At 40.0% G+C, this 14,461-nt stretch overlaps 4 protein-coding genes across 4 annotated transcripts; 2 read left to right on the top strand and 2 right to left on the bottom strand.

Annotated features, from left to right (window-relative positions):
- Positions 1 to 272: 272 nt before the first annotated feature.
- On the top strand, positions 273 to 2,051 carry BO82DRAFT_437313 (Zn(II)2Cys6 transcription factor domain-containing protein; the record flags this gene model as incomplete). Its single annotated transcript, XM_025641181.1, has 4 exons — positions 273 to 336; positions 390 to 1,108; positions 1,158 to 1,686; positions 1,744 to 2,051. The coding sequence occupies 4 exons, from the start codon at positions 273 to 275 to the stop codon at positions 1,785 to 1,787; spliced, it is 1,356 nt and encodes a 451-aa protein (XP_025485760.1). The 3' UTR covers positions 1,788 to 2,051.
- Positions 2,052 to 2,654: 603 nt separating this feature from the next.
- On the top strand, positions 2,655 to 3,860 carry BO82DRAFT_349020 (putative aldehyde reductase 2; the record flags this gene model as incomplete). The annotated part of the gene is made up of 4 exons (XM_025633858.1): positions 2,655 to 2,904; positions 2,974 to 3,092; positions 3,153 to 3,456; positions 3,508 to 3,860. 4 exons carry the CDS (start codon positions 2,655 to 2,657, stop codon positions 3,858 to 3,860), a joined length of 1,026 nt encoding a protein of 341 aa, XP_025485759.1.
- Positions 3,861 to 4,341: 481 nt separating this feature from the next.
- BO82DRAFT_298414 (NAD(P)-binding protein) lies at positions 4,342 to 5,447 on the bottom strand (the record flags this gene model as incomplete). Its single annotated transcript, XM_025631986.1, has 5 exons — positions 4,342 to 4,527; positions 4,619 to 4,791; positions 4,858 to 5,012; positions 5,077 to 5,339; positions 5,403 to 5,447. The coding sequence occupies 5 exons, from the start codon at positions 5,445 to 5,447 to the stop codon at positions 4,342 to 4,344; spliced, it is 822 nt and encodes a 273-aa protein (XP_025485758.1).
- A 572-nt stretch (positions 5,448 to 6,019) lies between these two features.
- BO82DRAFT_409926 (tannase and feruloyl esterase) lies at positions 6,020 to 7,818 on the bottom strand. The gene has a single exon (XM_025639751.1). The coding sequence runs from the start codon at positions 7,767 to 7,769 to the stop codon at positions 6,060 to 6,062; it is 1,710 nt and encodes a 569-aa protein (XP_025485757.1). The 5' UTR covers positions 7,770 to 7,818; the 3' UTR covers positions 6,020 to 6,059.
- Positions 7,819 to 14,461: the final 6,643 nt, after the last annotated feature.

Genomic DNA, 14,461 nt, shown 5'->3' with positions numbered 1-14,461 from the left:
TCATGGAAGCGCCCATAGGGCAGATGGAGAGCTTCAATACTGTTGTGCCAACTGGTTGACTGGAATCGTCCATCAAATGCAGGGCTGCCAAGGCTATTTGTTCCCTTAAAGGCATAGTAGCCGAGCTCAGCCCGGAGTTCCGGGTTCGGGATCCACCACTGCTGCACCCTGAGCCCTTCGCGCCTTGAAACTCCCTCCCTCCCTACGTAAGTGATGCATTGTGGTCCAGATACCCATCTCCCATCTCAAATCAGATCTTCACAATCGCCAACATGGAACCTGCAGCGGTGGAGAAGAGAGCTGAGTGCCCCTTCTGTGCCACCAAATTCACCCATCGTGAGCCCCTCTGAGCTCTATCTCCGGTGCCCTCTCTTATGCAGTATCAACAGGCTCCTCGCTTATCCGTCACCTCCGGAAGAAGTGCAATCAACCCCAGCCGCAAACTGTACGGCGCAAGGCATGTAGCCAATGTGTCGCGGGCAAGACGCGGTGTAATCTCAAGCGCCCTAGCTGCTCGCGGTGCTCTATGCGACAGATATCCTGCCAGTACTCAAACCCGTTCCTGGACTCATCTGGGTCTCCATCACCAGAGAGGGAGCAGACGACTTTGGCGCCGCAAGTGAACATATCAACTCCACCGGAGCCACAGGATGCTGATTCGTCAAGCCTGTTCGAGGCCCTGCTTGCCGACCCTGCGCCTTGGGACCTGTCTTTTCCCCTTGACGTAAATTCTTCTTTGTCCCCGCGTCGCGACCTCGCAGCTCTGGTTCGTAATGACAATGCCCAATTATACCCTACGGGGTTGATCGGTGAGATTCCAAGCTCGCTGCTCTCACCAGATCCAACTGCACAATCCCCCGCAGCGGCGCTGGCGAACCACAGCATGGAATTCATCTTCCGTGTTCTTCGATCCTGGCCTAGAATGCTTGCAGGAGATTTCCAAACGCCTCCATTCATTCACCACAGTTATATCGCCGATGATATGACTCTACCACAGTCCCTCGCCAACTGCTTCACTCTAGTAAAAATGTGGCACGGGCAATGCCATGGAGCCGAGGACTTAGTCTGCCGCCTGATCCTGAACGAAGCAAACAGCCTCTTGAACAAGGTGCGTACGCACATCCAACTCTGAAACCAACGTCGGCTGATGACTGAAGCTCGATGACCTCGACGAAACCGCCCTCCTCGCAATACTTCAAGCAGTAGTAATCTACCTGATCATCCTCCTCTTCCCCGGCGAGAGCTCCTGCCCAACGCTGCCCCCACCAACTCTCCTCCACAAGATCCAAGAACTGGCCAACCACGCCGCCAACACGGGCCTTTTCCTCCAGGAGGAAAGAGAAGCAATGCGTCCCACCTGGACCGCCTGGGTTCACGTCACCTCCAAGCGACGCGCAGTCCTATCGCTCTACCTCCTCCGCTGGGCACTATCCGTCTTCCACAACGCTCCGCCGCTAGATTGCCGCCAGGTAGGGTTCATGCCTGCGCCTGCGGCGAAGATACTTTGGCAGGCGAAGTCGGAGCAGGAGTGGAATTCTCTGTATATCCGGTGGCTTGCCAGATGGGATGGGCATGGATATATCCAGGGTGAATTTGATCGGATTCGACCGGGGATTAAGATGGAGGAGAGGGCGGAGAAGTGGCTTGAGGAGGCGGATGACTTTGGGATGATTATGATGTCGATCGGTGAGTTACCCTTCTGGTGGAGTGTGGATAGGATCACCGCTGACGACTTTGATCTAGTAAATGCGACGGATTGTCCATTGCCCACGTTCGCGGATCATTGATGCATTATACCAGTGCTCAGCTTATTTCATACCCATTCGATCACATCACGGCTGTCCATCGTCGAAGCAATAACTAAGTATTATTTGCAGACTACCGTCCGTCTATACGGACGCCCAAATCCAAGGCGTCTACGATGAATGCTCCAGCAACATTCACTCGGATCCAAAAGCTAAGGAACAGCCTGGCAGGCTACTCAGGATCCTTCGTAACCCGGGCCTGCTCATAATGAATTCCACATGCCCGCAATATACAGAAGGCAATAGGGAACTTCTTTTGGCGATGTCCGTCTGGTACTTGGAAGACATAAACACGCTCCCACAAAGAGTATCTGACGGCCCAGGTGTGCCGTTCAACTCGATAGGTGGCGCAAGGTGGAGCATTATCAATTTCCTAGGACATGCTTCAGAAATCACAGTGTGCCCCCGTATGATATCATCCCTCCCTGGCTATTCTGATGTCAAGTCCTAGATCTTATCGTTCTTTGCTACGCATATAATGCTACTAGGATGAAGCATCTTCAGCCTTAGACAACATCAAAAGTTCAATATCGCCCTAGTGCAGAACCCTAGGGAGACTGCGCATTAGGCCCGGACTTCCGAGTTGTTCATTCCTGACCAAACCCTAGGTGCAGGCCCGTAACTCGGAGTTCCAGGTGTACGCAGGATCCCCGGATACCACGGAGCTGTGACTTACTAAATCAGGAACACGATTTGTAAGCTTTGAGCCCATATGAGATTGATCAGGTATACGGTATGCGACTCCATCCACAGGACTCTCAAGTGAGAAATATAAAAGCATTATCGGGCAACCCCAATATGGTAGGGCCCATATCACCCTTCTGCAACACATTCCACTCGCAGGACACAATGCATATTCCCGACAGAGCAATCCCCATCGACTCGACGGTCGTGTTGGTTGGAGCCAATGGATACGTCGCCGTGGAAACCTGCGAGAAGCTCCTTCAAGCTGGCTACCGGGTCCGCGGTACCGTGCGCAATGTTGACCACCATCGAATCTGGATGCATGCGCTCTTCGATGCGAAGTGGCCGGACAAGTTCGAACTCGTTCAAGTGGCTGATTTTGAAGAAGAGGGTGCCTTTGAGGAGGCCTTCAAGGGTAACAGCACCTGATAACCTAAACCGTGGATGACCGGCTATGATGGTTGAATCTGACGGGTTAATGCAGGGGCTTCGGGTGTCATCTACCCGTCCATGCCCGTCATCTTTGATGCGAATCCCACCAATGTACTGGATCCTCTGATCCGCGGGGTAGTCAACGCTCTCCAAGCCGCCGCTCGCGCTGGGGTCCAGCGCTTTGTTCTGGGCTCCAGCTCCAAAGCAGTCCACTCGACCATCTACAACGAGCCCTACGATATCCGCATCGACACCTTCAACCATCAAGCTATTCATCAAGTCCGCAACGGGCCGGTGGTCGCCTCCTTTGAGCGAAAGCTCGCCGTTTACAGTGCAGGCCGGACCCTGGCCGAACAGGCATTTTGGGGATGGGTCAAAAGCAACGATCCGCCCTTCGTGGCCAATTGCATTGTCCCGGATGGCCAGTTCGGCCGCGTGCTGGACGTGAACAACCTCAACACCGGGCCTACATCCTCGACTGGGCAGTTGATCCGTGCCCTCCGCGGAGAATGGGAGGGAGTTGGTCTTGACCTTGGTATTGCTCCTTGTTTGAGGAAAGCATATTCTCACTGACCTTTCATTGAAGCTTTCATCAGCGACGTCCAGGACACGGCGCGTCTACTGGTCGCGGCCGTTGCGTCCCGGTCGATCGACAACGAGCGCATTTTCTCCTACTACGTCAATCGCACGTGGAACGATCTCCGACACAAAGTCCGCGAATTGTTTCCCGATCGTCCGGAGCTGGTAACGGGAGAGGATCAATGTCGGCTGGGGCGAGATGTGTCTGCTGCGCCTGGGCCCATTGCGCGCGCCGAGGAGATTTTGCGGACAATTGGACAGGCGGGGTTCACCAGCGAGGATCAGATCATCCGAGATTTTGTAAACTCGGTTTTTCTGAGGCGTAATACACAAAGGATGCTAGACAGCAACTTGCAATGAACGTTCCTGGGCCGTGGGCGGCTAGAATCAGCCAAAACACCCCTTTTCTAGCTCAATGAATAAAGGTTTTATGACCAGGTTGGCCGTGATGCGACCGCAATAGAAAGGTGTTAGCCCCTGAGCTACACGAGGGCTCAACGTCTTGAGAACCTCGAATCATTTAAGATAGCAGGTAAGCGTGGAAATATTTACTGAGTACGCGAATAAAGACGTTCTCCGCATTGGGACGGGACGGACGGTCTGGCCACCCGAGACAACTTTCACACAGCAGATCCTGTAACCAGCTTATAAAGTCACCCACGAACCAGAAGTGGCCTTAGCTATAGTCCCATGTCATTGTATACCGATAACCGAAGTTCGCATTCACAAAATGGCACCTATTGATTCTCCCAGATATTCGCCGATCAAGGGAAGCTACTGATCCCCCACTGGATCCGCAAACCCGAGCTCAGCACATCCCAAACAGCTCAGCTTACCACCCCTAAGACCACCTCTTGGTCCCATTGTGACTCCAGAAAGAGCCCCCGAACCCACCAGCTAGGGACTGCCGGTCAACCGCGGCCAAAACACTCTCTGCAGCATCCTCCGGCCGCATCGGAACAACCCTAGCCCCTACGTACGCCTCGAACTTTGCTTCTATGCCTTTCACGCGAGAAAGGATGGGCTCCTGCACTATACAAAAAGACCATCAGCTCTTAACTAGACCATGACGGGGATAAAAGCGAGTCCCCCCCCCCCAAAAAAAAAGAAAAGAAAACCGTACACTCCGGCATTGGCCCCTCTAGAGTATCCACCCGCCCCGGACAGATCGACATGCAGAGGATGCCTTCCCTTGCGTATGCGGCATTGAGCTTGGCGACAAGGACATTGAGAGCTCCCTTGCTGATCGCGTACGGCGCGGCGTTGGCGAGCTGAATTTCATTGATCATGTCTGGGAATTCTCAGTGTGTCGTGACCACAGCAGCAACGTTTGCCGGGGTTTTTGTGTGTGGCTTACCAACATCGCCCATCCCACTGGAAATTGCGACCACCTTTTTTATCCGGCTTTGCCGCACGAGGTCCAGGAAGGATAGAGTAACCTTCAGGGTTCCAAAGACGTTGACCTCGACACTCCGCTGTGTGTCTTCGATGATTGTCTTCGGTTCGTTCTCGCTGGAGAACAGGATGGTATGTTAGTCATGAATCGCGGGCATACGCCAGTAAAGGAAAACCCCACTAGTCGTTGACAGAAGTTAGGGCTGTCTGCTCGCTCACAAAAGCGGCGTTGTGGATGAGCACATCCAGCCCCTGGGAGCCGAGGATATTCCGTGCCTCCGCAGCGGCATCCTTCAAAGCGCTGTCATCAGTGACGTCGGCGACAAGAACATGGACGTTGGCGATATTGTCCGCCGCAAGACGCTGCTCGGCAGCCTTCTTGTTCCTCACGAGGGCCAGAATGATGGTTTCAGGCTTGGCGGCTAGGACCTTGACGAGGGCGTACTAGAGTCATGTTAGGGCCAATGACTTGGTGAGGTAAGGAGGGGACCTCGGAAGCATACATACTCCAAGACCTCGGGCGGCTCCGGTGATCAAATAGCTGGTTGGCATCTTGCTCTTGGGATGTTCAAAGTAATGTTTTAAGGCTCAGTTCTGCTGGGTTGTTCCATGCAGTACCTGATACTGCAGGTGAGACTTATATCCCGATTTAGCCACTGCTGTACTGTATCTTTGAGCTGAAAATCGTCGCATCGGTGATTAGCAAGCATTACAAACCACACGCAGAGAGCCAGAAATATCAAGAGGGTGAGGTGATTGGCTTTACGAGCCGGTGGATCTGCAACCCGGGGTACCGGGCTGCGAGCCTTCGGCTTCGGAGGTAGCTGTTAGATCATTTCTGTTTGGGCAAAGGATATCTAACCCTACTCTGAGTTGACAAGTATTTCGAAGACTATACATCTCGGTTCGACCAATATTTTCTATTCGCCGTAGTGATGGACATATGAGGCGTCGTCTCTAACCTTCATATGTGACTATAGCAGTAGATTTCTCATCACAAGAAGGAAGAGGAAAAACACTGCTCCCCGCACAGGAAAAAGTGAACATCTGCAATGAATCGACTAACAGGGATCAAACGTTTCTAGCCGCCATGTCGCAATTCCATATGCGCAGACTCCATCTCCCTAATGAAGACTGATATGAACAGAAGTGAACACCGACCGTTTAGTAAACTGGCATTTTGAAAGCATCAAAGTCCCAGGTCCAGGTATCCAGCGAAGACTGGTCATACTCGCAGTGCATCTCCGTGCCATTGTGATACCACATGGGACGCAGAGGCCACGCACAGATCTGCTGCTCCTGGCCCTCGAAGCTCCCGCTGAGCACGGTGCCATTCAAAGTGACAGGGACGAGGTCATCTTCCACCCACCGAATGAGGGTGGCGAGCGAGGTCTGCGGGAACGGCCCGTTGGGCTGCAGGTCGTTGTTCATGCAGTGGGATGCCCCAGGTATGAGGAAAAGGCGGTACCAATCGCCCAGGGCGGCGTTGCTCGCGTTGTAGGCCAGATCGGGGTACATGACGCGGCGGACCGACTCGTAGTAGTGCACGGAGGACGCGGTGGGGATGCTCCCGTCCTGCTCACCGTGGTAGTGCAGGATCTTGCCGCCGCCCCGGTGGAACGGGGTGAGATCCGGCCACGCGGTGTGGAGGGAATCCTCGTACATCTGCCAGCCCTGCTGGATCCAGTCTTTGAGGGTATCGTAGGTGACGTTGTCGAGGGACGAGAGGTTCTCGGCGTCCACCAGGTCCAGGAAGCGGGCCACGTATTCGCCCCCGAACGAATTGATGTCCAGTCCCCAGAGCCCGGTCGTGGTGTCGTACGTGGACTGCGCATCGTAGAAGAGCGCCCCCGGCTGGTACGACAGGTAGACCTGGTTGTCCTGCAGATCCTTCATGCCCCCGAGGATCGTGCGGAAGACCTCGACGGCCGCAGCGGAGATGGTCGAGTTCTGGACCGGAACGTCGCCATCAGCCGCGCAGTAGTAGCGCGCTCCGATGGTGGAGTTGAGATCGAAGTGCAGTTTGCACAGGTCGGAGCGCGACACCACCCCGTCATGCCTGCCGTCGTAGCCATCGCAGGCCCGGATGGTCTGGTTGACGATCGCCGCGATCTCACACTGCGACGGGAAGTAGTTGAGGGTCTTCTCGACGACGTTGGCCCAGAGGTGGTAGACCATCTGGAAGGAGTAGCGGATGGCAGGCGCCCCGATGACGGCGCCGTCCCATTCCTCGCCAAACCGCTGCACCTGGCTCCAACCCTCCCGACCGCCCTCCGAACAGCTCTGGTAGTAGGCGTAGAGCTTGTCGCTCGCGGTCATGTTGAAGAAGCGCCGGGTCAGGCTCTTGCCGATCGTGCTGAGTTCGTGGTGGGCCTGGTACCCGAACATGTAGACATGCTGGTGGTTCAGCGTGCCGTTCGCCAGAAGGAGAACCTCGTCGACCCCGGTGTCGAAACTCCCAAAGCCTCCATCGGTGGAACCGGAGACCGCTCCATAGATGACCCCGCCGGGAAGCTGCTGGACGCCTTGATTGATGTAGTAGTCCGCCCCCCCGGTGGACAGATATCTCCGCTCAAACCGATCCGGGCGGGGCAGCCAGAAGCGAAGCTTGACCGTGTCGTTGCGGCCTTCATGCGAATAGGCCAGGGTCACGTTGCAGTAGTCGATGCTCTGGGTTGGAAAAATGGCGGAGCCGCTCGTCGTCGAGTTGTAAACCGGATTGGCTTCGACGAAAGAACGGTCGAGGGTGATCCCTGGGTACATGGAATCGGACGGTAACTTGGATTTCACGTAGGATGGAGTGCACACATCCTGAAGAGTAGTCGCGTGCACGGCGACCACGGCTGAAAGCGTAGCAGCAAGTACGAAGCACATCAGGGCTCAATGATTCCAGTGGTGCAGTGGTGCAGTGGTACAGTGGTCTCCTGATCCAAGCATCAGTGCCCTGTGAAGTGTCCTATGGAACAGGGGGGACAGTCCGCCCCTTTCAGGTCATTGAGATGAGACCTCTGGCCAGATCCTGCAGGTATAATCGTCTATGATTAAGATGATCTACAGCGCAGACCGGAGAGCTCCAGTGGATCGTGCTACGTACCTGTACATGTCATACGCGGCTGGCTCGTAATTCCCATTGCCCGGTTATGAAGATGGAAGATTCGGAGTTCTTGACCTACTTAAGGCCGGGATGCGGGATACTGGGCACAAATCACCAATCAGAAGCGGCAGAATCTGCCCATTTCCCCCACAGCTCGCAAAGAGGGCCTTGAATGGGAAAGTCCAAAACCGACCTCTTTGTGACATGATTGAACTCGGGGCTAAGGATGCCGATCTGATAAGATACGGTAGGCCGAAAGAAGAGGGATAAAAAGGCAGAATACCCCCTTCAATGACTCTGACTCTAGGACTTTCGGCCCAAAATTCCAGCATGAAAAATTTACTCATGATTATTTACCACAAGAACAAATACAACGATGAACTTGTGTCTCCCAAGTCATCAGATCTTGCCATTTGACTTCAATTCAGAGCGGCCAAAGGCCTCCTTCCAATGCCCCTTCAACAATTCTAGTACAAGAGCTTACAGCTCCAGCTACTGGGTTCATCCGGGTTACCCGTCCCGTTATACTGGGCCTGGTAGGGGTATAAATAGTACAAAAAGAAATTTTATTCACCCAGAAACTATTATATTTACTAAGTGAAAAGAATTATATAAAACAAAGAACTGTAATACATAGCGGGCCGAGGGGGTAAGTTACAGTGGTTGTACTACAGTTTTCTCCAGTTATATAGAGGTTTTATAAAGTTGTATAAATTTTTTACTAATTATAAGCCCTTCAAATCTAGGCATACTAATCTTTATATAAATAATAGATTATACTAAAACTATATCTTTTTAACTAGATCTAAAGTAGTTTTTATACTATTTTACTATAATAATATACTTTAATCTTAGAGTTATACTAACTGTTATATTTTTTATTTATACTTATTTATAATAGTAACTTAAACTGTTGATATAACTATTCTACTTTATAAACTAAAATATAAATAAGTATAATCTTATCTAAATCTTACTAAAAATAGAAGTATTATCTTATTAAAACCTTACTTTACTATTTATTTTTTTTTAATATAGTCTTTCTAATTTCTTATATATATAATTATTTATTAAAGGATAAAATCTTTTTTTTATATAATATATCTTAACTTTTATATCTTTTTTTTATATAATATATTTTAACTTTCTTATCTTTTACTATTTATTTTTTTATTTTTTATAATAATCTTTCTTTACCTTTTTATTCTCTGTATTAATATTTTTATTTTTTAAAATATATTCTAAAATCTGTATTTTCTGTATTTTTAATATTTTTAACATCTACCTTTTTTTATCTGTAAGTAAGATAAGTAAAACTAAGTTTTAGCTTTTATTTTAGCTTTAATGTTAAGGATAAATAGGTCAGTTAGGTATAGAATAGTAGCAGTCTATTATTTTTAAGACTAATCCTTACTATTCCGAAGGTATAGCAAGTTTCTAGGAGTTAAATACTGGAGAGAGTAGTTTTTAAATTGTTAATATTACAACTTTTTTATTAGGAATATATAGGCAAGCTGTTAGTAGTTTAATATACCTTTAGGAATCACCTATAATAATTAGGCTCCCCTTTATATATAGCTGTTTTTAGTAGTATAATAGCAGTATAATAGTACTATTTTAATAAATAAGCTAATCTGTTTAGTAAATACAGTAGTAGTAGACAGAACTTTTTAAAGCTAGTTTTAGTTAGATATAGTTATTATAATTTAATACTATTTTACTTTAGAAATATTATTATTTTTTATATAAAATATTAATATTATAATTACAGGTTAATATTTGTATTAGATAATTTTTTTATTATCTAACTTTATTACTGTTGTGCTTTATCTATATTTCTGTATTATTTCTATTATCTATTATTTTTAAATCTACTTTATAAGTATAAGTATATATATTTTTATATTTTTAGTACTGCTAAGGTGCTATCAAATTACTGTAGATTTATTAATAAATTAAAATACTTATATTATTAACTTTTTATTTTTTAGCTGCCCAGCCCTTTTTTTTTATACTATATAGTATTTAAAATACTTATATATTTTAGTTAAGAATTTTAATCCTGCTAATAGGAAAAACTTTGTACTCTGCTGTGTTTTTAATATAGTATTATTAGTAAAGTACCAGCAATACGCTGCTAAAAAGGCAAACTGTAGTTTAGTAAGTTTTTTTTTTTTTAAAAATCTATTTTATTTTTTTTATCCCTATATTATTTTAGTATATAAACTAAATATAGATTAGATAGCTATAATAATACTTAGAAATACTGCTAATCTTACTACAGTTTTAGAATAGACTGATTTTTTAAGATACTAAAAATAAAAAAGTCTAAAATTTAATATTATACTACCTAGTTGTTTATACTGCTGCTGCCCTGGCCGGCAAATTTACTAATATAAAAAAAATATATTATATAAAATATTATATTTCTACTATTATAAAAAAGACTATAGCTGTAAGTTTTAGTATTAATATAATAAATAAATACTAATAGTTTAATAGAAATATATAAATATTTATTATAGTTTTATATCTAAGTATTATATTTTAACTGTTTAGACTAGAAGTGATTCTAAGTACTTTTATCTTCTGCCTGGTAATACCGGCTATTTATTTTAGTTGGTAGCAGTAGTTACTTTTTTAAATAATATTATCTAAAAAATTACCTACCTATATTTAGATGGACAGGGGGCAGAGGAGCTGTTAGTACAGATTCTACTAAATAGTTTTTTTATAAAATTAAATAAAAACCTATAGAATTAATATTGTTTTATTATTATTTATAGCTTGTTTTAATACTTTTATATCTTTATAATATTATTTTACCCTATTAAATATATGTAATCCGGGTTTTTATTATTATTTATTCTGTAGTTTTAATATATAGTTGTAAACAAAATAAATATATAATATTATTAATTTATGTTTTTTTATTATAGTTTATATATATATTACAGATGCTTTATAGTTGTTTTATTATTTTTATTATATATTAATTTTAATCTGTATTTTATAGAGTAGGCAACTGCGCTCTGATTATTAAAATTTTAAATTTTTTACTAAGTATTTGTTAAATTATCTGCCGGTAACTATTAGTTATATTCTAAAAACTATTCCTATTATTTTATTAGATAAAACTAGTTTTTTTAGTAGTATAGGCTGTCTAATATCTATTTTATCTTCTATTTTTTATTCTTATCTAAATCTGATATTAGTAAAGTTTTAAAAACGTCTCCTCTAGCTTTTTAAGATTCCAGTAATAAGATATAAAAGATATTATACAGTTAAGTATATTTATTAAAAAGATATAAGTAAAATATCTATTTTTTTACAGCCTCTAGAATTCTAAAGGGCCCTATAAATTTTAGGATTAATTTTTAAAAAGTTTTTTTAAACTTAATATTTACTGTAGATAATTTAACCAAATCTTTTTATTTAAAAGTATAGACTGTTTTATTTTTTTACTTAAAAACTAGTGTACTGTAATAATAATTATAGTAAATTAAATAGCTTTTGCTTGCTTTCTACTAGTTTTTTTATAAGTCTTTTTACAGAGTCTTTAACTTTTCTAGTCTTTTAGATATTAAGAGCATTCCTATTTTTATAGGATTATTCTTAATCTAAAGTCTAAATTTAGAAAAATAACCTATTAGTACTTTAAAAGGTATTATTTTAGTAGATATATTTAGATAGTTATTATAAGTAAACTTAACTTTGCTGAGTAGGTTTATCTAATAATTTTAATTTTTAGTTATAAAATACTTTAAATAGTATTTAAGTATTTAGTTTATCTATTCTATTTAGCTATTAGTTTAAAAATAAAATACTATTAACAGTTATTATTTAATTTTAGTTTAATAGTAAAGATCAGACTAGAATTAACTGGTAAATAAAAAGTTTCTATTTATAATAATACTATTTAGGGCTTTATATTTAAATTTAATTTTTTAGTAAAATAGTTCTGCTAGTTCTCCGGCTTGAATTATGTATAATACTAAAAAAAACCGGTTTATTTTTATAAACTAGTTAACTATTACTAAAATAGAATCTATTTAGTAGTTTTAATAATATAGTTTAGATAATTCTATAATAAAGTCTATAGTAATTTTGGCCTATAGTCTTAATAGGATTGGTAGGTTTTTAAGCCTTTTATATAGTTAATATCTAGATATAGTTTAATATTAGCAGATAAAGTATGTTGCCATATAATTTTCTATATTATTTTAAAGGCTAATCCAGTAGAACTTTTTTTAAAAAAGTTGCTTAGTTTTATTTTGTCTAAAGTATCCTACTAACAGATTATTATAATATTATTATAGTAACTTTTAATATAGGCCTTCTGCTATTAGTATATAAAATCTACTTTTAAAATATAATAATCTGTTGGATATAGTTTTCTAATTTTTGGATAGTTAATTCTTTTTTTTTTAAGTCTTAGGATCTTTATTCTAAAGAGCTTTAATTAAGTTTTTTAAATTATTATTATAGTTTGGTTTATAAATCTTTTCAGCTTTGCTTGCTTTTTTTATTACTGTAATACTGGTAGTTTACTTATAGTTTATTATATAAACTATAGTTTAGTTAGCTAATTTTATACCAGGAGTATCTATAGATCTACTTAATACTATATAAATATTAAATCTAGATCTCTTCTATAAAAATATCTTATTATATCTAAACTGGGATTTTTTAATTTTAGATACTGCTAAGACTTTAGATACTGTTAAGATAGATACTAACTAATTACAAAGCACCTATATAATATTTTTATTATATAAGCTTTTTACTGATTTAAATAATCTGGATAAAATATTAGTAGGATTGCTTTTATCTAATTTATATTTAATTATAAAATTAAAAGAAGCTAAGATTATATACTAGTATATTTAATACCTATTAAATCATAGTTAGTTTATAAAAAACTAAAAATTTATATAGTTGGACAGTACTTTAATCAGATGTTAAATCCTATTAAGATATTAGTACTAATATCTAAATAAATAGATAATAGTAAAAAGTTCTTAATCTAAAGTTTCCTAGTTTAGTTCTGTACCAAAGAACTTTCTGGACTAAATAGCTACTATATAATATTATCCTATTAGTCTAGATTAGATTAAAATACCTGCTATTTTTTTATTACAGGTATTAGTTTCGATCCAAATAGACTATATAGAATTAAAAAAGTAAAAAAAAAGTAGTTTAAAAAATATAAATAAGCCGGCAGAATACTAGTTTTTTATTTAAAATTAGATAATATATATTAGATTTCTTACTGTTTTAACTTTTTTTCAGCAGATTGGTTAAAGGTAATATTAATAAAAAAAAGTTGCAAATAAACCTCCAGTAAAAATTATAAAATCCTAAAAAAATCTAAATACTATAGTAGGTAGTAGGTAATAGCTATAAAATAATAGTATTAACTTAACTAGAATCTATTATAATCTTTATAGAAAATATAATATAGCCTAGAAATTTAACTTACTACTAGAAAAAAGAGTATTTTAAAAGTTTAGTATATAGATTAGCTTATTATAATTATATCAGTATTTATTTAATATATTTAGTATAATTAACTTTTATTATAAAAAATATAAAAATATTATTTAGATATATAATATAAATAGTATTAAAAATATTATATAGTACAAAGTATATATAATTTTAAAAAAAAGTAGGTATATTAGTTAAGCTAAATAGTATAATTATATACTTAAAATAGCTATAATAAATATAAAATACAGTTTTTTATTTATTCTTTTTTTTAATACAGATGTAATAATAAGTATTCTAAATATTAATCTTACTAAAGTATTTACATCCTATAAAATAATCCAGAATTTTAAAAATTAAAGGCAGTAAATATTAATTTTTAACTATAATCTTATTAAATCTACAGTAATCTATATATAATTGTAAACTTCTATTTTTTTTTAGTATAAAAAAGATAGGAGCCCCTATAGGACTTTTAGATAGATATATTCTTCTATTTACAGTATTTTTATTAATATAGTTTTTAAATATAAAGAGTTTCTGTTTTAATAAAAGATAAATAGGCCTAAACAGCAGTAATTTGCTTTTAAGAAGGTTAATAGTATAGTTTTTATTATAGTATTTTAAAAAAACTTTAGATTAATTAGAAAAAAAGATATCAGAAAATTTAACTAGTTCTATTAAAATAGGATTATTTTAGTAGTATTACTAGAAGTTATTATTACTGGAAAGCCACAGCTTCTTTAAAGTTTTAATAATAGTATAAATATAGGTATAGTTTCAGCAAGCCTTAACAAAATTCTAAGATTTTAGCTTTTGGATTTTATTGAATTTAAACTACCATTTCTTATTCTATAGTAATAAATAGATTTTATAATTAAGTAGAATAGTTATAAAAAGTAGGATTAGAGTATCTTAATTAATAGTAATATACAGTCTGGTAAAATAATATTATATCCTTTTTAAATTAGTAATATTTAAA

Source organism: Aspergillus uvarum, assembly GCF_003184745.1.
Source record: "Aspergillus uvarum CBS 121591 unplaced genomic scaffold BO82scaffold_113, whole genome shotgun sequence".
Lineage (NCBI taxonomy): Eukaryota > Fungi > Ascomycota > Eurotiomycetes > Eurotiales > Aspergillaceae > Aspergillus > Aspergillus uvarum.
This window is presented reverse-complemented; position numbering and strand designations above follow the sequence as displayed.